General features: G+C 49.0%; 1 protein-coding gene across 1 annotated transcript in view; it reads left to right on the top strand.

Annotated features, from left to right (window-relative positions):
* Nucleotides 1-543: 543 nt before the first annotated feature.
* Nucleotides 544-23863, top strand: part of LOC129564342 (anosmin-1) — a 225944-nt gene continuing 202624 nt past the window's right edge. The window contains exon 1 of the mRNA XM_055438256.2: nucleotides 544-750. Coding sequence (XP_055294231.2) covers nucleotides 544-750 — 207 coding nt within the window. The remainder of the gene's footprint in view (nucleotides 751-23863) is intronic.

The raw sequence follows: 23863 nt of genomic DNA, 5'->3' as shown, positions 1-23863 counted from the left end.
GTAGGACCTGGGACCACTGGAGTCGGAAGCAGGGATGGAAGCCCACAAGTTCGGGGGGCAGGGGCGGGGCGCTTTCGTCTATCCTTAAGCTGTTGTCACGTCCAGGTGGGGTCCCAGGCCCTGATGCCCAGCCCAGCACTTGACACCCAGGCCCGGGGCCTGCTGTTGACGCCCGATTGGCGAGGGGGTGCTGGGTGGGGAGCAGCAGGGAGCGCAGGCGGCGTGCGGGGGAGCGGAGCCCCAGGAGAGGGGCGCACGGCGGGCGCTCCGCAGGCGGGCGCGCGGCTGGCTCGCTTGGACCTGCCCACGGGCCTCGGCGCGCCCCGCCCACCGCCGTCACTCACTTTGCTCGCAGCCAATGGCGCGGCCGCCTGTCACCCTCGCTCCGCCCCCCGGAGGCGGGGCCGGGGGAGGGCGCGCGGCGGGAGTGGCCGGGTTGAACTTTGCCAGCCGAGTCGCGGCGGCCGCGCGGTCTCCGGCGGCGGCGCGGAGCGGGGAGCCTCGGCCAGCGCCCGGCGCCCACGCGCCCTCCGACCCGCAGCCATGGCGGCCGCGGCGCCCGGCGCGGCCCTGACCCTCTGCCTCTGGCTGGCGGCCTCCGGGGGCTGCCTGGCGGCCGGCTCCGGCGCGGCCGCTGCCCGGCGCTTGGATGAGTCGCTGGCGGCCGGGAGCGTCCAGCGCGCCCGCTGCGCCTCCAGGTGCCTCAGCCTGCAGATCACGCGCATCTCCGCCTTCTTCCAGCACTTCCAGGTACGCACCGCCGCGCGCCCGGGTGCGCCCCTGCAGCTGCGGGGCGCGCGCCTTCCAGCCTCGCCGCTCAAACTTCTCGCTCAGCGGCAGCCAGCCGGGGTCCGTCCAGCTTTACGCGCGGGGTGGGTTGTATCTTCGGGGAGTAGGGGGCGGTGGGCGATCCCCACTTTGCAGCCCCTCGACGGCTCCCGACCTAACTCCCTTTTCCCCCGGGGAAACCCAAAAGGCGCTTTCCTTAGGGAACGGAGAGCGGTTTTGTGGCTTCCGAGGATGGAGTCGGGTAGGCTGTGGGCTTGTGAGTTGCCCCGGGACCTCCGCCGCGGGACTGCGGGCCGGTGGCAGGTCTCCCCTTAAAGTCCCCGGGCGCTCCGGGCCCTCCGCGCCGCTTGCAGAGCGAGCGAGGCTCGCGCTCCGCTGCGCCCGGGGACCCCGCGCGACCAGCCCCGGCGCCGCAGGTGCCCGCCGGCCGAGACTTTTTTTTGTCTCTGTTGAGCTTTGCTTTCGCACTCGGCGGGCCGAGAGCTCGCGGTGCACCCTTGGAGCCTCAGGCAGGGGTCGTGCCTTCCAGCGAGTTTGCGTGGGGGGCGGGTGGTGGTGCTGGTTACTGCCGGTGACTCTGCCGCCCCAATTCGGAGCCCCAGAGCTTCCAGGTGTCGCCAGAGAATGGCGTGGAGACTAAGGGAAGAGATGGCAACGGATAAGGGACTCGGAGGCGCCGAGTTCGCATGTTCCGAGAGGACTCCGGGGGCCAGTATCTCTTCCAACCCTCGTAGGTTCTGCCGACTTGGGGGTAGAGGGGCGCGTGTGGGTGCGTAGAAGGGTCAGGGGACAGGACGCTTGATGCCAGTAGATGGCTGGGATACTGGGGGGAGCCACAGCGGGGAGTGACTCAGGGCCCCTGGGTGGCGATGGGCTCCCGGGAACCGCTCCCGAGCCGGCCCCAGGCGCGTCTCGCAGCCGCGGTCTCCAGCTGATCCGAGCGCGCGCACTCTGCAATTCACGCGTATAACCCAATTCCTCTTGTGTGCTCGCTTCTCGCCCTAGCCGTCTCCTCTTGTAGTCGTTCACCTGTTACAAGATCCCAACTTCTGGCCGCAGGGAAAACCGCTGCTCCCAGAAAGGGGCCGCGCGGCTCCTTGATGGGTTTCTAAGCCGAGCCCCTCTGAAATAAACGAGGCGCCCCTCGCGCTTGCGCGGGGTCAAAGGGGGCCTTCCAAGGGTCCCAGGGCCCTAAGCTGCGATGAGGGCCATCGTAGTGACCGTGGAGTTTGGGACGAATCTCCGAAGCCTTTAAGCCCCGTTCATTCTGGCGTGAGAGAGCTAATGAAACCTTGCCCGGAATGGCCCACGGAGAGCTAAAAGTTGGGATGTGCAGACAGTGAACCCACTGGCCAAGTCTCCACGCGCTCGAGTGCGCGCGGTTCTGCGTGTTCACAGAGAAGCGGCGTCCGTAGGTTTCAGAGAACTCCGCGATCCCCCTTGGTCTTCAGGGAAGGGACCGAGGGGGTGTGGTCTCCTGCGCTGAAATTCCGCGGACACCCTGGAGAGGGTCCCTCCCAGCCACCTGGTTTCTTGCCTCCCTGCCCTGCCCTGCGGTCGCTCTTCTGAGTTAGTGCCACCCTGTTGTTCAAACAACGACGTAAAACAGCATCCTGTTCCCAAGGAGAAAGACTATCTTTTCTTTTTCTTCTTCCCTTCCTTCCTTCTTTAAATTGAACTGTCAGTCGCTGTAATTTATTTGTTTTACAGTTTCAGCCGCCTAAAGAAACAGTGCAGATCAAGCCAATTCCCGTGAAAGGCTTTTCTTGTGGTCTCTTGGCATGATTTCTCTTCGGAAGAAAAAAACTGCTGACAGAATACACATTGCCAGACAATCCTGATTACATTTTAATTAGCTGGGGTGGGGGGTGAACTAAGCTGCAAATTACTCAGTTAGGACTTAATAACTGCTGTTTCTGCAATCAACTGCAAAGCCATTCTTGGAGGGTTAACCCTAACCTGATAATGCCTATCTGATTTATCTAAATTGCAGGGATTAAGCTTTCTTAAGATTAGAAAAGACAGAGGCGCACGCTCCTTATAAAACCTCAAGCTTCCCCGTCCCTCCCCTCTTTAAATGATTGGAAGGATGCTGAGGTATCAGGCAGGGGCAAGGGCAGGTGGGAATTGTGAACTGGTGGGAAAGGCTGGGCTGGAGAAAGGTTTTGGAACAGTGCCTTCTATCAGGGATACCCTAGCCACCCACGCACTTGTGCAAATAAACCGGAGAGGAAGGCTGTGTCTGCTGCAGTTAGTGTTTCACAGTTTCTCCCGTGTGGGTCCATCCTGGCCTGCTTCTGAGGGTAGAGGAAGGTTCGCCTGCAGCCTTGAGGCCAGACAAGCCTGTGGACTCTCAGTTCAGTTCGGTTCAGTTGCTCAGTCACGTCCGACTCTTTGCGACCTCATGGACTGCAGCACGCCAGGCTTCCCTGTCCATCACCAACTCCCGGAGCTTGCTCAGACTCATGTCCATTGAGTCGGAGATGCCCTCCAACCATCTCATCCTCTGTCGTCCCCTTCTCCTCCTGCCCTCAATCTTTCCCAGCATCAGGGTCTTTTCCAATGAGTCAGTTCTTCGCATCAGGTGGCCAAAGGATTGAAGCTTCAGCTTTAGCATCCGTCCTTCCAATGAATATTCAGGACTGATTTCCTTTAGGATGGACTGGTTGGATCTCCTTGCAGCCCAAGGGACTCTCAAGAGTCTTTTCCGACACCAGCGTTCTAAAGCATCAATTCTTCGATGCTCAGCTTTCTTTATAGACCAACTCTCACATCCATACATGGCTACTGGAAAAACCATAGCTTTCGCTAGACAGACCTTTGTCGGCAAAGCAATGTCTGCTTTTTAATATGCTGTCTAGTTTGGTCATAGCTTTTCTTCCAAGGTTAGTGGGTTGATTACTTCAGAACCGGCTGCCTTTTTTTTCTGGCCCCGGGGCCACATAGAAACGTGCTGTCTGTTACTAAAGAGTAGGAAGTGTTGTGGAAGGAACTAAACTATCAAACTTGTTCTTTCTCCTGTGACCCTTCTCTCTTGGCTTCTCCGTGGTGTTTCAAATTTGCTCTCCAGCGCTGTTCTCGGTAAGGAATAATTTAAAGATGAAGTCATTCGCGTGGATTTCACTGTTCATCTTTCTCTTGGGCAATGCCTGTGTTACACCCAAACATCAGAGTTTTCACTTGGAATTACCAGCAGTACAGAGCTTGGATTTCCTGGCTCGTCCCTCGAGGGCCAAGCTGGGGCCACACTCAGAAAGGTGGGAAGGAGGCAGAGGTAGTGTTAGTCACTCAACAGTATCTGACTCTTTGTGACCCCATGGACTGTAGCCCTGCCAGGCTCCTCTGTCCATGGGATTCTCCAGGCACGAATACTGGAGTGGGTTGCCATTGCCCTCCTCCAGGGGATCTTCCCGACCCAGGGATCAAATCCGGGTCTCCCACGTTGCCGGCAGATTCTTTACTGTCTGAGTCACCAGGGTAGCCCACCTACCAAAGTGCCCTGTGTGGGGGTGTGCCCAATGGGCGCCCCACAAGGGAATCTCGCAGGATGTTTGTAGACCATCATGGATACCCAGGATCTGACGAGCACGCACACTTGCTCAGGCATGGCGCTCGCCTGGTGTCCTTTCTTACCAGCTGCTGGGCCAACACGTTGGACCTTATTTTAGCTAGATCATAGCTCAGTTGGTAAAGAATCCACCTGCAAAGCAGGAGACCTGGATTCGATCCCTGGGTTGGGAAGAGCCCCTGGAGAAGGAAAAGGGTACCTGCTCCACTATTCAGGCCTGGAGAATTTCATGGACTGTATATTCTGTGGGGTTGCAAAGAGCTGGACACAACTGAGCCACTTCCCCTTTCACTTTCTGGAAGTTAGGCTTTCCTGGTGGCTAAACCAGTGGGTAAACCGTCTGCCTGCCTGCCATATGGGAGACCCAGGTTCGATCCTCAGACTGGGAAGTTCCTCTGGAGAAGGAAATGGCAACCCACTCCAGTACTCTTGCCTGGAAAACTCCATGGGCGGAGGAGCCTACTACAGTAACCAAAGAGTCGTACGTGACTGCGCGACTTCAGGAAGTCGAGCCAGGGATCTCCCCACTTCTTCCTGCTCCACCCACAGCGGATGGGCAGCCCCCTCCAAGGGTGCTCAGACCCCCTTACCAGAGGCAGTTAGGTGCCTGCCCCAGGAATGGGCGACAGGCTCATTCCTGTGGCGTTGTGGCCTCTGGCTGGTCATCCACAAACACAGCGTGCAGCTCCCAGAGTGGGATGGGCACAGCTGCCACTAAACTGTGGGCACTTCAAAGCGTGCTTGCGTCCGCTCTCAGGTTGTTGCAGGGGGCAGAGTGTGACAGTACTTTGGCGGGGGGCAGGCAGGGAGAGGTTGGGGAGGACCGGGGCTCCAGGGGGCCCCACAGCATTAGGCAGCTCAGAACCTTCGCTGGAGAGGAGAGGGATGTGAGAGGCATCACGCCTGCGGAGATCTCCAGAACGCGCTTCAGCATCCCAGCAGATTCCACATTGCAAAATGCAGACTCAGAGACGAGCTCACTGAGAATTCCAGTAGGGTGGTCTTGGCGCGGTCACCCCCCAAGCTGCAGGGCTGTTTCTGAGCTTGACCCACGTGCCCGGATCTGTGTCCCTGGGGCTGGCCCTGGTTTGGGTTGTTCAAGCCCTGGAAGTGGCTTGAACAACTTGAAGTTACGCCCACTTGTCCTGGGGATTACTCATAGGCTGTCCTTAGTGTTCAGAGATGTGATAAGTGACATGTTCACTTGGGAGTACCCTGGCCCTGCACTCATTTTCTCTGTTCTGTTCAGCCGCTCAGTCGTGTCCGATTCTTTGAGACCCCGTGGACTGCAGCACGCCAGGCCTCCGTATCCATCACCAACTCCTGGAGTTTACCCAAACTCATGTCCATCGAGTCAGTGATGCCATCCAGCCATCTCATCCTCTGTCGTCCCCTTCTCCTCCTGCCTTCAATCTTTCCCAGCATCAGGGTCTTTTCCAGTGAGTCGGCTCTTCCCAGTAGGTAGCCTAAGTATTGGAGCTTCCTTCACTGGAAGATTAAAGAAGAGGGACCCTTAGCCTGAGAGAAGCTCTGTGTCTTTTTAGGGAATCTCATGTACCCTGCGGAGTGACTTCCTCCCTTGTGCTGGGACATTCCTGGTGGCCACCCCGCCTGTCTCTGCAGGTTCTGTGCGTTACGGCCGTGATAGAGCTGAACCTCAGAGGCTCCCTGAATATTAGCAGACCTGCAACCTGCTGTTCCTATGCCTGGGTATTCTCAAAGGAGGCACAGTAGACTAGGGCTTGAGGAAAAATAGCCCGATTGGAAGAAAAAGAGTCTGAGCGAGTCTGTTTCTTTTGGGATTGGCTTTCGGGACCTGATGGGGGGAAGTGGGTGGAGTCTTGGAAGATAAATAGCAGGATGCTGGCGACCTTGGTCCTAGGGCTCTAGGATTTTATTAGCGCAAAGAGATTCTTGCTTAATGGGACATTATTCACTGTTCCAAGTACCACTGAGAGCCTGGTTTAGGTAACTGATTAGAGATCAGAGGCTTTCTTCTAGCAGTAATTGGAAGCTGTTTGTTTTGGCAGAAGAGAGAATGGAGCTGGTGATTAGCTCATTCCGTGTAGAGGACTAGCCTCTGCTCTCAGAAAAAGTAAGCAAACAATTAGCGCATCGGAAGCCTTCGGCAGCCACCAATCAGCCCCAGGCTGACGGAGTTTTGAAGCAACAATCTTGCGGTGAATATGCTCAATTCTTAGTGTGTCTGCTGGGCCTTCGCTGAGATCGAAGTGACATGCTAGAAAGTCTCTGGGAAGAAAGGCCATCCTCACGTTTCACCTTCATATTTCCTGGTCTGGGTCGCTGGAGCTGTGTCTCCAAGAATTTCTAACTTTGACCCAAACTAAACATTAGGTTGTCAGCCTGCATGCTCGGCCTCTCAGTTTTGCAACTCCATGGACTGTAGCTCCCTGGACTTGTCTGTCCATGGGATTTTCCAGGCAAGAATACTGGAGTGGGTTGCAGTTTCCTCCCCCACCGCAGACCCAGGGATCGAACCTTGCGTCTCTTGGGTCTCCTGCATTAGCAGGCAGATTGTTTACCACTGGGGAAGCCCAAACATTAGGTTATGTGTGGCAAATTTTCTTGCTTCTAATAAAGTGTTTCTCATTGAACGTGATTTATTTATTTTTAATTTATTTTAATTGGAGGCTTATTACTTTACAGTATTGTAGTGGGTTTTGCCATATATTGACATGACTCAGCATTGGGTGTACATGTGTCCCCCATCCTGAACCCCCCTTGGTGTGTTTCAGTGAATGGGCATACAACTTTCAGGCTAGGTAAAGAAACTTATAACACTGTCAGTGGGCACCGCTTGTATTAACTCAGAAGTGGAGAAGTCCCTACATGTGACTTGGCCATTGCTTTCCAGAAATCTGACTCTTAAACAGTTTTGAGGGTTGGGCTTGGGAAGATGATCAGTGAAGCCTATCTGCATTATTGACAGATGTTTGGTATCTGAACGGTAGTACTGGGGGAAATAACGTATGCTGGTCCATCTAGTCAAGGCTATGGTTTTTCCCGTGGTCATGTATGGATGTGAGAGTTGGACTATAAAGAAAGCTGAGTGCCGAAGAATCGATGCTTTGAACTGTGGTGTTGGACTCTTGAGCGTCCCTTGAACTGCAAGGAGATCCAACCAGTCCATCCTAAAGGAGATCAGTCCTGGGTGTTCATTGGAAAAGACTGATGGTGATGCTGAAACTCCAATCCTTTGGCCACCTGGTGCAAAGAGCTGACTCATTGGGAAAGACCCTGATGCTGGGAAAGATTGAGGGAGGGAGGAGACGGGGACAACAGAGGATGAGACGGGTGGATGGCATCACCGACTTGGTGGACATGAGTTTGAGTGAACTCCGGGAGTTGCTGATGGACAGGGAGGCCTGGCGTGCTGCAGTTCATGGGCTGGCAAAGAGTTGGACACGACTGAGCGACAGAACTGAACTGAGCTGTTGGGATGCTTTGTCAAATAATTCCATAACTCTGAGCACTGTTGGTGCCATGTCTGAGCGCCAAGCCCCGACTGAGAGTTCTGAAGTAAGCCTCCTTTCCACATTTCTTTTGCACGCACCCTGGACTCCATATTCTGAAAGTCTGGTTGTCTGTCAACATATGGCATTTATTAAGTGTGACCTAGTTTTTGCTCTTCCCATTAATCAAAGATATCCATAAGTCCTTCCAAGTTCAGATCAGCGTGAGGTCACCGACTTTACCGAAGCAGACCGATAAAACGGATATTGTCGACCTTGCAGTTATTTTTTGCAACATCCGTCTAAGGAGAATGTGCAGTTTCCTTTGGCTTCCCTGAAGCCATGGACGTGGGGCGTAGCTGCCTATCCCATCTCAGGAGATGCTGTTGGTGACCTTCTGGCCCCCAGTTCGCCGCCCTGGATCAGCTGCTAATAGCTTACAGCTGCTCCCCCTTGGAGACTGACCTTTAGCCCCCGGGCACCGTCTTGCCAGCAGGGTAGCGCATCGTCCTTCCTTGATGAAGCCAAATCATGGTCATTGGCTCACCATTGGGGGAGGGGGGATCCGGGAGGCCTGCCCTCTTGCTGGGATGAGCTCTGGTTCAGTTTATGCTCTGCAGCCTTGCATGGGGCCAGGCTTCTTTGGGCTCTCCCCGAGATGGCATGTCTGCTTCACCTCTGTCCTTCCCTCCCCTTCCACTGAGAGCTTCCCCCATCCATCACGTTCACTCAGAGCCCCCCTTTCAGCCTCCGCCTCCAGGAAACCCAGCCTCAGACACCTCCCTTCAGGTACCTCTTCTAATTCAGCCCCTTCCTCCTGCAGGTTACACAGCTTGATTCTTATCGGAATGATTCATTCAATCACGTACAGATAATAGACCGTAGAAGGAAAAATATGAACCAGCTTTTACAACTCTCAGTTCAGACTTTTCCCCACTATCCCCTTTATTTATTTAATGTTTATTTTAGATTGAAGTATACCTGACTCAGCTCAGTGTACTTGAAGTCTGCTTGGCTCAGCTCGTAAAGAATCCGCCTGCAATGCAGGAGACCTGGGTTCGATCCCTGGGTCAGGAAGATCCCCTGGAGAAGGGAACAGCTACCCACTCCAGGATTCTGGCCTGGAGAATTCCATGGACTGTATAGTCCATGGGGTCGCAAAGGGTTGGACACAACTGAGCAACTTTTGCATACTTGACTTACAATGGTGTGTTACCTTTCCGATTCTTTACCCATGTAGGTCATTACGGAGTATTGAGAAGAATCCCTTGTGCTGTACAGTACCTCCTTGTTAGTTACCTATTTTATATATAGTGTGAACATGTTAGTTCCAAACTCCTATTTATCTCCCCCCACCCTTTTCCTCTTTGGTAACTGTAAGTTTGGTTTCTAAGTCTGTGAGTCTATTTCTGTTTTGTAACCCACTCTCCCCTTTCAAAAAAAAATAATAATAATAGCAGTTGCTGCTGCTGCTGCTAAGTCACTTCAGTCGTGTCCGACTCTGTGTGACCCCATAGACGGAAGCCCACCAGGCTCCCCCGTTCCTGGGATTCTCCAGGCAAGAACACTGGAGTGGGTTGCCATTTCCTTCTCCAATGTGTGAAAGTGAAAAGTGAAAGTGAAGTCGCTCAGTCGTGTCCGACTCTTAGCAACCCCACGGACTGCAGCCTACCAGGCTCCTCCATCCTTGGGATTTTCCAGGCAAGAGTACTGGAATGGCTTGCCATTGCCTTCTCCGTAATAACAGTTAATGCAAGTTAAAAATAATAATCTTTCTAGATCAGGAAGCACTCTGGACATTTTCTGGTCTTTGTTCTTGTTTTTCTTTCCTGATGATTTCAGTGGAAACATTAAAATCTTGATCCTAATACATAAGCATATCATGCTTCTTCACTGCCTGTGTGAAATACACACACACACACACACACACACACACACACACATAAATGTAGAGTCGGCACTGTGTGTGCTGGTTCTGCCATCTGCAGACAGAGAGCCAGCTGTACTCTGCCACTGTGTATGAGACTTGAGTGTCCGCAGATTTGGATACCCACGGGGGTCCCGGAAACCCACAGTCCTCAAGGGACGACTGTACTATGAAGCCAGCTTGAAGCAGTGTATGAGAGGTGGACAGTAGTTAGCATCAGGGGACATCATTAACCTCGGTGCCCCTGGCAGCTCTGGGAAGATGGCAAGGAAGACCAGTTAGTTCAGATATTAGGCAGCTCTGGATTTACTCCGCGAGCGACCAAGGGGGCCACGTCCCCCCACGACCTCATTGTTGTTGTTTAGTCACTCCGTCACGTCCCACTGTTTGCGACTCCATGGACTGTAGTCTGCCAGGCTGCTCTGCCCATGGGATTCTCCAGGCAAGAATACTGCAGTGGGCTGCCATGCCCCTCTCCAAGATCTTCCCGACCCAGGGATCAAACGTGCATGTCTTGCATTGGCAGGCCGATTCTTTACCGCTGAGCCACCAGAGACCCAGAGTCCCCTCCATATCTTTAAAAGACTTTACATGCACATGGTTTCAAAGTGGTAAGCTGAGGCATCTCCCCAACGCTGGGACAGATGGTTGGATAAAAGTGGTCATCCCTGAGAGCCAACAAGTGAAGAGTTATTGATGTGTCTATGGCTCATTTTCATGTAAATTTCAGACCATAGGTGCTGGATCGCTTTCTCCCTTTTACAAAAAAAGAAAATAAAAAAGCACGTCACTTTAATCACTTCCATTTATTTCAGCTGTTATCAATGGATTGTTGCAATTTCAGAGATGAGGCTGTAAAATCCTCAGGGATTTAGAATCTGGTATGAGAACTAAGCGGAGAAGGCAATGGCAAGCCACTCCAGCACTCTTGCCTGGAAAATCGCATGGACAGAGGAGCCTGGTGGGCTGCAGTCCGTGGGGTCGCTAAGGGTCGGACACGACTGAGCGACTTCACTTTCACTTTTCACTTTCACACATTGGAGAAGGAAATGGCAACCCACTCCAGTGTTCCTGCCTGGAGAATCCCAGGGATGGCGGAGCCTGGTCGGCTGCCGTCTATGGGGTCGCACAGAGTCGGACACGACTGAAGTGACTTAGCAGCAGCAGCATAAGAACTAAACCTGTAAACAGACCACGGCAGTCCACCAGGGAGGTGCTAGGGAGAGTTATTCGTGTGAGATCTCAGAGGAGAGGTCCTGTTGCTTGAGTGGACGTTCCCCAAGGGAGATGATACACGCCGAGCACAGCCGCTGCGGACTCTTCCAATGTAGAAGAGCCAACGTGAGTCAATGCAGAATCCTGCGGGAGTGCAGTCTGCCTGCTGGGGGCCTCTTGGCGGCTTGTCATCGACAGGATACAGCGTCAGCCTGCCCAGCCAGCAGACAGGCGTTGGGGACTTTTGATGAGAGCTGTTACAAAGCGCAAGTCCTTTGTTCTGCAGGACAGGTTGAGAGCAAGTCATCACACTTGGCAATGTCTTCCTGGTTCTTGCTGATCTGGTTGAACCTCGGGCTCCACCACCAATTGCCCTTAGGCTATTGAGCTGGTCTCTCTGGAGATCCTTGCCAGCACCCCCTGAGAAAAAGCCCCAGCTGAGCATCAAAAAGAAAGGACTGCCTTTCCCCTCTCCCTGGGGTCACGCTTTGGCTTACAGTAGAATTCCAGTTCTGAACTGGTGGGGCTGGACCCAAAGCAGAATCTCTGCTGAACGACCGAGCCACAGGTTAGAAAGTTATTTGGCGTTCATTGTTTTCTGTGCAGTCTTGGTGTTGACAGAGTTCAGTTCAGTCGCTCAGTCGTGTCCGACTCTCCGCGACCCCATGAATCACAGCACGCCAGGCCTCCCTGTCCATCATCAACTCCCGGAGTTCACTCAAACTCATGTCCATCGAGTCGGTGATGCCATCCAGCCATCGCATTCTCTGTCGTCCCCGTCTCCTCCTACCCCCAATCCCTCCCAGCATCAGAGTCTTTTCCAGTGAGTCAACTCGTCGCATGAAGTGGCCAAAATATTGGAGTTTCAGCTTTAGCATCAGTCCTTCCAATGAACACCCAGGATGGATCTCCTTTAGAATGGACTGGCTGGATCTCCTTGCAGTCCAAGGGACTCTCAAGAGTCTTCTAAAACACCACAGTTCAAAAGCATCAATTCTTCGGCACTCAGCCTTCTTCACAGTCCAACTCTCACATCCATACATGACCACGGGAAAAACCATAGCCTTGACTAGATGGACCTTGGTTGGCAAAGTAATGTCTCTGCTTTTTATTATATTATCAAGGTTGGTCATAACTTTCCTTCCAAGGAGTAAGCGTCTTTTAACTTCATGGCTGCAATCAGCATCTGCAGTGATTTTGGAGCCCCCCAAAAAAAAAAGTCTGACACTGTTTCCCCATCTATTTCCCATGAAGTGATGGGACCAGATGCCATGATCTTTGTTTTCTGAATGTTGAGCTTCAAGCCAACTTTTTCACTCTCCTCTTTCACTTTCATCAAGAGGCTTTTGAATTCCTCTTCACTTTCTGCCATAAGGGTGGTGTCATCTGCATATCTGAGGTTATTGATATTTCTGCCAGCAATCTTGATTCCAGCTTGTGCTTCTTCCAGCCCAGCGTTCCTCATGATGTACTCTGCATAGAAGTTAAATAAGCAGGGTGACAATATACAGCCTTGACGTACTCCTTTTCCTATTTGGAACCATTCTGTTGTTTCATGTCCAGTTCTAACTGTTGCTTCCTGACCTGCATACAGGTTTCTCAAGAGGCAGGTCAGGTGGTCTGGGATTCCCATCTCTTTCAGAATGTTCCACAGTTTATTGTGATCCACACTGTCAAAGGCTTTGGCATAGTCAATGAAGCAGAAATAGATGTTTTTCTGGAACTCTTTTGCTTTTTTGATGATCCAGCGGATGTTGGCAATTTGATCTCTGGTGCCTCTGCCTTTTCTAAAACCTGCTTAAACATCTGAAAGTTCAGTGTTCACATATTGCTGAAGCCTGGCTTGGAGAATTTTGAGCATGACTTTACTAGCGTGTGAGATGAGTGCAATTGTGCGGTAGTTTGAGCATTCTTTGGCATTGCCTTTCTTTGGGATTGGAATGAAGACTGACCTTTTCCAGTCCCGTGGCCACTGCTGAGTTTTCCAAATTTGCTGGCCTATTGAGTGCAGCACTTTTTTTCAGGATTTGAAATAGCTCAACTGGAATTCCATCACCTCCATTAGCTTTGTTCGTAGTGATGCTCTCTAAGTCCCACTCGACTTCACATTTCAAGATAGTTTCACATAAAATCTCTCTTTGACCTTCACAGCAACTCTTTTGAGGTTGGGAGCATTCTTTTGATAGATGAGACAACCGAAGCCATCGGAAGGTGAGATAACCAAGGCTTCATGGCAGAAACTCACGCCCTAATTGTCACATTGCCAGACGTTCATACTAAACGACCCACTCCTCAACATGTTAACAGTGAGAGAAGACAAAGTTATCATGTCAGCTGTAATATCATCAGGGGTCACTGAGTTTGGGGGACATGGGATCATTGCCTCCTGGAACCACGATCGCATCATGAAGTATTGAAGTGAAAGATTGTTGGTGTGAGAGAAGAAAAAGATACGTTTAAAATATCACTCCAGCAACAAGATCCCCTGTGCCCTAGTCTACCCCAGTTCTTCCAGCCAACACAAATCTGTCACACACAGTTATCATTCAAGTAGCTTAGATTCTGGTGACCCAGCCTAAGTGTCTCTTGATTCCCGCCCACAGAAGAATTCTTTTCTACTAGGGAGAAAGCCTGATAGACATTTATGCGGACAGTTGTGGAAAGTGAAGAAAGTATTATAATCATTAATCATCTTTTAAATCTTTATACAGCCATTTGGCAGACAGTCGTAATTTCTTAGATGAAGACTTTTCCCTTATAAATTGAGTTTGTGTGCATGTATGTTAAGTCGCTTCAGTCATATCTGACTCTTTGTAACCCCATGGACTGTAGCTTTCCAGGTTCCTCTGTCTGTGGGATTCTCCAGGCAAGGATACTGGAGTGGGTTGCCATTTTCTTCTCCAGGGGATCTTCCCAACCCAGGGATCGAACCCGTGGCTCTTATGTCTCCTGCATTGGCAGGTGGGTTCTTTACCACTGACACCACCCGGGAAGTCCTGAGTTTGTGTAGATCCACCCAGAATTTCCCTTGTCTAGCCAAATAGTAGAGAAGTAGTATGATCCTCGCAGAAATGTTTCATGAACAGCTGGACCTCTTGATGTCATAGAGGATGAGTTTGTTGCCAGGGAATCCCAGAGGTCTCAGGACTTCAGCCTTGACCTTCATTCTTGGCTGCTGTTGCTGTTCTGTAACAGGACATATTCGGAGTATTTGCCAGTGATGATGGTAGCTTGTAGGTATGTGAACAGCTACTTCCAAGACCTGGCATATGCCCCCTTGCTTGCTTTTCATTTTTGTTTTGAATGGTGCATGTGTGTGGTTACACTTGATCATTCTTTTCAGCTTCCCTGTAATACATAAATGTTAGACAATAAGGAATTCTGAGAAACAATGTAGAAAATTCTCAAGGCTGCTCGTGAAAAGAAAATGGTGATGACATGGGATTCTGTAACCACCCCCAAAGTCCAACAATCTATCCTCAGGGGAACCTGAGGAACAATGGCTCATCAAGAGCGGGGAAAAACACTAATATAAAACTCTTCATTCACATGCTATTTATCCTTTCATTTTAAATTGTAGCTTCCATCATTTAGTAAGCATTTTGGTCTCCAAGTGATTAATACCCTGCCAACTGGAGAAAATGACACTCTATTAGAGTGACCTCAAAATATGTAATTTCGTATTCCCTGGTACCTTCTTTCTTTGAAAGATAAAGGAGATAGGCTTTCTCCGCAGGAAAGAGTCATATCATGGCTGGTGATCAGCATCTTCACTTTCGGGAAGTGGAAGGTCCTATTGGCACATGCAGGATCTGAAAGAACCTTCAGAGAACAAAAATGCACCTTCCCCCCCTCTCAGTCCATATTCTAACCATCACTGATGACCTTTAAAATTTCATAGCTCATTTCTGATGATAGCCAAAGAAGTGACAGTTTTATAAGTCCATAAGTGCAAATGTAAAACAGAGTCCTTTTAATGAAGCTAGAAACATTAATTTTGCAAAGCAATCCATCACCTTCCAAAAATGTCATTAATCATGCCACTGCTGGGGACCACAGAAGTGTTGGGAATTCATGTATGTAAGCAATTTACAGCTCTTTTTTCCATCTTGTGTTCCGAGCCTGCACATTTTTTTCATCCCACTGAACTGTTCCAATGCGTTAATAATTCATATCTCTGAAACACAGCACAGGATTTTGTTCTTCCCCTCTCCCTCCAATGCAAGTGACGTTCTTCTTATCCAACAACAAGACAGAGGGGGCACATTCTTGGGAGGTGACCGAGAGCTTCTCTCAAAGAAAGACCAAAACAGTCAAGAAATTGTAAATGTAGACGAAAAGTAAAGGTTCCAGGTTAAATGTGATTTTTGCCAATTACTTACGGTGTCCTTCTTGGCTTCAGAGAAACGGTCCCTCCGATGTCAGTTTATCAAGTCTTGTTTCATTGTCTGGGAAGACATAATCGAGAGAGAGATGGCAGTTGGTAGTCTTATAGATGTGTGAGCCCTTGTTTTTAAATGCTGGCACTAGAGGAATGAATGAATAGTGTTTCTTGTACTTTGTGGACTGGAAGCAAAATTGACAAACCTAGAACAGTGAGAGAGAGAGATTTTGAAGAGGACTCACATCGTACAAATGATTTGCCACCGTAGCCCCTGGATAAGGTTTTTCAGTGCTCTTATAAAAAAGCAAGCATGCCAAGGAAACTGGCCTCCCTGGATCATTAGCTTGCTTTCCACCAGTTGATGCCAAGGAATCTGGCATCCCTGGATGATTAGCTTGCTTTCCACCAGTTAATGGAAGGAAACTGGCATCTCTGGATCATTAGGTTGGTTTCCAACAGTTGAACAGAGCCCTGCAGGATGCGAATACCAGGACCATTTCCAATTGTGAGGGAATCAGCACCACCTTCATCATAATCATTTGCATCATCATCATAACCACAACTGCCACCATCATGGCCATCACACTACCAGCACCATCATTATCATCCCCCCCACCAGCACTATCATCATCATCATCATAGCAATCATCACCGTCATCACTGCCACCACCATCATTATCAAGAATCACCACCATCATTATCACCACAGCCCATCATCATCATCATCATCATCAGAACCACTGCCATCATTATCACCACAGTCCATCATCATCATCATCATCATCAGAACCACCGCCACCATTATCACCACAGTCCATCATCATCATCATCATCATCAGAACCACCACCATCATTATCACCACAGTCCATCATCATCATCATCAGAACCACCACCATCATTATCACCACAGCCCATCATCATCATCATCATCATCATCATCAGAACCACTGCCATCATTATCACCACACCCCATCATCATTCCCACAATCATCATCAAGAACCACCACCATCATTATCACCACAGCCCATCATCATCATCATCATCATCAGAACCACCACCACCATTATCACCACAGCCCATCATCATCATCATCAGAACCACCACCGTCATTATCAATACAACCCCATCATCATCATCATCATCATCAGAACCACCACCATCATTATCACCACATTCCATCATCATCATCATCATCAGAACCACCACCATCATTATCAATACAACCCCATCATCATCATCATCATCATCAGAACCACCACCATCATTATCACCACATTCCATCATCATCATCATCATCAGAACCACCACCATCATTATCAATACAACCCCATCATCATCATCATCATCATCAGAACCACCACCATCATTATCAATACAACCCCATCATCATCATCATCATCATCAGAACCCCCACCATCATTATCACCACAGCCCATCATCATCATCATCATCAGAACCCCCACCATCATTATCACCACAGCCCATCATCATCTCCATGATCATGATCATCAGAACCACCACCATCATTATCACCACAGCCCATCATCATGATCATCATCAGAACCCCAACCATCATTAACACCACACCCCATCATCATCCCCATCATCATCCTCATCATCAGAACCCCAACCATCATTAACACCACACCCCATCATCATCCCCATCATCATCCTCATCATCAGAACCCCAACCATCATTAACACCACACCCCATCATCATCCCCATCATCATCATCATCATCAGAACCCCCACCATCATTATCACCACAGCCCATCATCATCATGATCATCAGGAACCCCACCATCATTAACACCACACCCCATAATCATCCCCATCATCATCATCATCATCATCATCAGAACCACTGCCATCATTATCACCACAGCCCATCATCATCATCATCATCATCATCATCATCATCATCATCAGAACCACTGCCATCATTATCACCACACCCCATCATCATTCCCACAATCATTATCAAGAACCACCACCATCATTATCACCACAGCCCATCATCATCTCCATGATCATGATCATCAGAACCCCCACCATCATTATCACCACAGCCCATCATCATCATGATCATCAGGAACCCCACCATCATTAACACCACACCCCATAATCATCCCCATCATCATCATCATCATCATCATCAGAACCACCACCATCATTATCACCACAGCCCATCATCATCCCCATCATCATCATCAGAACCACCACCATCATTATCACCACATTCCATCATCATCATCATCATCAGAACCACCACCATCATTATCACCACAGCCCATCATCATCATCATCAGAACCACCACCATCATTATCACCACACCCCATCATCATCATCCCCATCATCTGAACCCCCACCATCATTATCACCACAGCCCATCATCATCATCATCAGAACCACCACCATCATTATCACCACACCCCATCATCATCATCAGAACCCCCACCATCATTATCACCACACCCCATCATCATCATGATCATCATCTGAACCACCACCATCATTATCACCACCCCATCATCATCATGATCATCATCTGAACGACCACCATCATTATCACCACACCCCATCATCATCATCATCATCATCTGAACCACCACCATCATTATCACCACACCCCATCATCATCATCATCATCATCAGAACCACCACCATCATTATCACCACACCCCCATCATCATCATCAGAACCACCACCATCATTATGACCACAGCCCATCATCATCATCATCATCATCATCAGAACCACCACCATCATTATCCCCACCACCACAACCTTGCTTATTTAACTTCTATGCAGAGTACATCATGAGGAACGCTGGGCTGGAAGAAGCACAAGCTGGAATCAAGATTGCCGGGTGGAATATCAGTAACCTCAGACATGCAGATGACACTACCCTTATGGCAGAAAGTGAAGAGGAACTCAAAAGCCTCTTGATGAAAGTGAAAGAGGAGAGTGAAAAGGTTGGCTTGAAGCTCAACATTCAGAAAACAAAGATCATGGCATCTGGTCCCATCACTTCATGGGAAATAGATGGGGAAACAGTGGAAACAGTGTCAGACTTTATTTTTTTGGGCTCCAAAATAACTGCAGATGCTGATTGCTGTCATGAAATTAAAAGACGCTTACTCCTTTAAGGAAAGTTATGACCAACCTTGACAGTATATTAAAAAGCAGAGACATTACTTTGCCAACCAAGGTCCGTCTAGTCAAGGCTATGGTTTTTCCCGTGGTCATGTATGGATGTGAGAGTTGGACTGTGAAGAAAGCTGATCGCCGAAGAATGGATGCTTTTGAACTGTGGTGCTGGAGAAGACTCTTGCGAGTCCCTTGGACTGCAAGGAGATCCAACCAGTCCATCCTAAAGGAGATCAATCCTGGGTGTTCACTGGAAGGACTGATGCTAAAGCTGAAACCCCAATACTTTGGCCACCTCATGCGAAGAGTGGACTCACTGGAAAAGACTCTGATGCTGGGAAAGGTTGGGGGCGGGAGGAGAAGGGGACGAATGAGAGTGAGATGGCTGGATGGCATCACCGACTCTGTGGACATGAGTTTGGGTAAACTCCGGGAGTTGGTGATGGACAGGAAGGCCTGGTGTGCTGTGATTCATGGGGTCGCGGAGAGTCGGACACGACTGAGCCACTGAACTGAGCTGAGCTGACAACCCCTATCATCAGTACCATCATCATCACCACCGACATGACCGTCATCACTACCATCATTGTCATCATAACCACCATCAGCTCCATCACCAGCATTGCCATCATGACCGTAATACCACCACCAGCATCGCTCTCATCATGATCATAACCACCATCTCCAGCATCATTACCAGCATCATCTCATCATCCCCATCTTCCCATCTTCATCAGCCACATCCCCACATTTGGAATTGTGACCCTATTCCCTGAGAAATCTCTGTACAAACAATTCTATTGAGACACTCAGATTTCCACACTTTACACATCATGATGGGACTCCTTACTTTGCCCCTGCTTACTGAAGTCGGTCCTTCCCTTGAGGGCCATTCCCCCAATGAAGAGGGTTTTGCTCACCACAGAGGACAAAGCTGGTGTGAAACCAGGATCAGAAACCCCCCTTTCCCCACACCCAGGCGTCTGTGGTCATCTGTTCTTGCTCAGCAGCCTTCCCATATGGATGAGTCAAATAGGGGTAAAGTTACAGGCTATCAGTTCAGTTCAGTCGCTCAGTCATGTCCGACTCTTTGCGACCCCATGAATCACAGCACACCAGGCCTCCCTGTCCATCACCAACTCCCAGAGTTCACTCAAACTCATCTCCATCGAGTCGGTGATGCCATGCACGCATCTCATTCTCTGTCGTCCCCTTCTCCTCCCACCCCCAATCCCTCCCAGCATCAGAGTCTTTTCCAGTGAGTCAACTCGTCGCATGTATTGGCCAAAGTATTGGAGTTTCAGCTTTAGCATCAGTCCTTCCAATGGACACCCAGGACTGATCTCCTCTAGAATATCCCAGCTTGGAGCTCACTTTCTGGAGTGGAAGTTTATTAATGATAACAGTGCCGAGTATGTGTAGAAGTTACTGATGGCTTTCAGAAACGGTGAGCTGCCGGTTGCCATTGAGATGTATCAGTAACTGCAATTCTTTAAATTTCTTCTGTTGGAAGAAACTGCAGAGCATCACTCAAGGTGCTCGCCACAATTAAAGATAGTCTTTGGTTGAAGGTGGGCACTTACTTGGCTTCTAATGATTTTCTCCCATGTTTTGGGCTATCATAGCCATTTAGAACTGAAACTTTGCCTTTAAAACCTAAAATAGGTACCCCAGTTCCTTTCTTCCTCTTTTAGACATAGATAGGCCTGCGGTAGGGGTTTGGCGAATATCCCCGAGGCATCGTTGACTAGAAATGCATCTTCTCTCCCTCCCTGTCACCCCGCTTCTCTCTTCGTCTCCTTCCTTTATTTTGACACTTGGCTGTCCCGTTTTGAAAGCCGCACAGCCAAACCCATTCGCTGATCATTCCAGAAATGGCCAACATCTGGGAAGTGATTTTTCCCATTGGGCCAGAATCTGAAAGAAAGTAGGGAACATTTTCTGTTGTTGTTTCCACGTTTTCGTATCCGGAGCTATGAGATAATGTCTTCACAGCTGCAAAGAAATTAAAAAAAAAAAAAAATTAACTTCTGTGCAGGATATATTTATTTGTTAACTATCACCAGAAAAAAAAAAAACAAAACATGTAGAGGTGAGGTTCCATGAGAACAGATCTCCATTTGTATTTTGATCTTTCTGTTTTTCAGAGGCCATGGACTTGTATAATATTTTAAACCTGTTTTTCTTGGGCAAGACTTGTGTACTCTGATCTCATTTGTTACTCCACAATTTTGCAAAAAAATGAGGAGGTTTTTTTTCTTCCTTTTTGAACAACTGTATGAAATTAGGGCCCCAATTTTTTTTTTCATATCTATGTCTGTATGTGTATTACCCAACAGTGTCTAGTTCATGATTTCTCAGCCTTGACACTGTTGATCTTTGGGGCCAGATTATTCTGTGTTATGAGGTCTGTCCTGTGCATTCTTGGCTGTTCAGCATCACCCAGCATGCGTGCTTAGTCGTGTCTGACTGTTTGGGACCCCATGGACTGTAGCCCACGAGGCTCCTCTGTCCATGGGATTTCCCAGGCAAACATTCCAGGGTGGGTTGTCATTTCCTCCTTCGGGGGATCTTTCCGACCCAGGAATCAAACTTGTGTCTAGTGCATCTCCTGTATTGGCAGATGGATTCTTTAGCACTGAGCAACCCGCTGGTCTTTACCCAATAGATCCCAGTAGCTTTCCTCCCACCCCCAATCATAACACTCACATATACACACACATGAATATCTCCGGACATTACAGTCTGTGCCCGAGGGTAAAGTCACCCCTGTTGGAAACCACTGGTATAGTTCAATCAACGTGTGTCTAGTTCAGTATCTGTATTCAGACATGTACATCCATATCGAAATGTATACATATGAGTCTCTGATGACATATACAGTCATCTTCTTTGAAAGGGTAAACTTAGATACATGAGCCAGTAGATCAATTGCCGTAACAACGTTCTTTTTCATTTAGGCTTCCCTGATAGCTCAGTTAGTAAAGAATCCAACCGCAATGCAAGAGACCCCGGTTCTATTCCTGGATCAGGAAGATCCACTGGAGAAGGGAGAGGCTACCCACTCCAGTATTCTTGGACTTCCCTAGTGACTCAGCTGGTAAAGAATCCTCCTGCAATGCGTGAGACCTGGGTTCAATCCCTGGGTTGGGAAGATTCCCCTGGAGAAAGATACTACCCACTCCAGTATCCTGGCCTGGAGAATTCCACAGATGGTATAGTCCATGAGGTCACAAAGAGGCGGACACGACTGAGTGACTTTTTCACTTTTCCCTTATAACTTGGGAGTTTGGAAAGGTGCTCATTTCTGTCTCCATTTGAGATTCTAGGAAAGCATGAGGTACTTGTTTCTACAAAGCACAATTAGAAAAAATGCTTGGCTCCCATTCTATAGCAGTTCATTCTCCTGAATGCAAACAGCTGTAGGTCTCTCCTCAGCGGTGATGATTCTGGAGATGGGTCATGGCATATGTGGATGTGATAGCCTGTAAGAAAATTGAGCTTTTTTCCAGCCTTGAGCAGGCTAATGTGAAGTTGATCACAGAGAATCTTTTCCTTTCAATATCCACTATGTTTTTAAAATTTGGTGAGTGGGTCCTAAAGTCTGATTCCCTTATGACTTCTTTGCAAGTAAACTCTTTGCCTTTTTCAAAAAACCTTTTGTCTCTGAGCCTTCTTACATGCTTTTTTTAAAAAATTTAATTTTGGCTGTTCTGGTTCTTAATTGTTGCTGCTGCTGCTTAATTGTTACATGGCCTTTTCTCTAATTGAGGTGATCAGGGGCTCCTCTCTAGTTGCCGTGTGCAGCCATTTCTGTGGCTTCTCTTGTTGCAGAACACGGGCTCTAGGATGTGTGGACTCAATGGTTGTGGCTCCCAGGCTCTAGAGCACAGACGCAGTAGTTTTGGTGCTTGGGCTTAGTTGCTCTACAGCATGTGGGATCTTCCTGGAGCATGGATCAAACCTGTGTCTCCTGCACTGGTGGGCGGATTGTCATCCACTGAGCCACCAGGGAAGCCCTCCATGTACTCTTTATTTCAAGTATGTCACCTGTAAAGTGGTGGCCGTGGTAACGCTGCCTCTTTGGAGCCTGCTATGATGCCACACGATTCACTTGGGTCAGAACCTCACACGTAGCAATCCTCAGATCTGCAGAAGTCTTGGCTGCTGTTGTTAAGATGAGCAAGGCCCTGGTGCTGAAGGGCTTGGGATGCAAAAATGAATACTGGGAAGCCCTCAAGTCCTTCACAGGCTGGTCTGTGAAGTGAGGGCAGTGCAAGGGAATTTAAACAACTCGATCTAACCAAGGAATCACAGACAGTAACAGACACTTTACCAAAGAAAACAGACAGATGGCAAAGAAGCATATGAAAAAGATGCCCCACGTCGCATGTCATCAGGAAAATGACAGATTCCAACAGCGAGATACCGGCACACGTCCGTTAGAGTGGCCGTAATCTGGGAGACTGATGACATCAGATGATGCTGAAGAGATGGAGCACCAGGAACGCTCCCTTTTTGCTGCCGGGAACGCAAAATGGGGCAGGCAGTTTCTTATAAAACAAAACATACCCTTACTCCTCGGCATTTGTTCGAATAGGATGAAAACGTCTGTACACAATGAAACAGACATCCATGCCCATGAATGTGTAGATCCAGCTTTCTTGATTATTGTCCAAATTTGGAAACAACCAAGGTGTCTTCCAGTAGCTGAAAGGATGCTTCCCTTGTAGCTCAGCTGGTAAAGAATCCTCCTGCAATAAATGGAATAAATAAACTGAGATCCATCCAGATTATGGACTATTCCTGAGCACTACGCAGAAATGAGCTGTCAAGCCACAAAGAGACACGGAGGAAACTAAAATGCATATTATTGGAAGAAAGAGGCCCATCTGAAAAGGGTGCACATTGCAGGATTCCAACTCTATGTCCTTCTGGAAAAAGCACGACTATGCAGAAAGTGAAAAAGATCAGTGGTTGCAGGGGCTGGGGTGGGTAGCAATGAATAAGTGGAGCACAGAGGATTTATTTTTTTTCAGGCAGTGAAACTACTCTGTATACTGTCATTATGGATTTGTATAGTCATACATTTGTACAAACCCTTAGAATGCGCAATGAGTAGTGATCCGTGGAGTAAACTGTAGACTCTGGGAGACAATGATGTTTCACTGTAGGTTCGTCACTTGTAACAAATGAGCCACTGGTGGCGGTGCTGATGATGGAGAAGGCTGTGCATGTCAGGGAGCAGGGGGCTATATGAGTGCCTCTCTCTGTGCCTTTCTTTTAATTTTTCTATGAACCTAAAATTGCTCTAAAAATGAAAAATAATTTTTAATTTATTATCTGATTTGAA

This window comes from Moschus berezovskii, chromosome Y, assembly GCF_049115385.1.
Source record: "Moschus berezovskii isolate FMDL1 chromosome Y, NW_MosBer_1.0, whole genome shotgun sequence".
NCBI lineage: Eukaryota > Metazoa > Chordata > Mammalia > Artiodactyla > Moschidae > Moschus > Moschus berezovskii.
The sequence above is the reverse complement of the archived record's forward strand: the minus strand, read 5'-3'. Positions and strand labels throughout refer to the sequence as shown.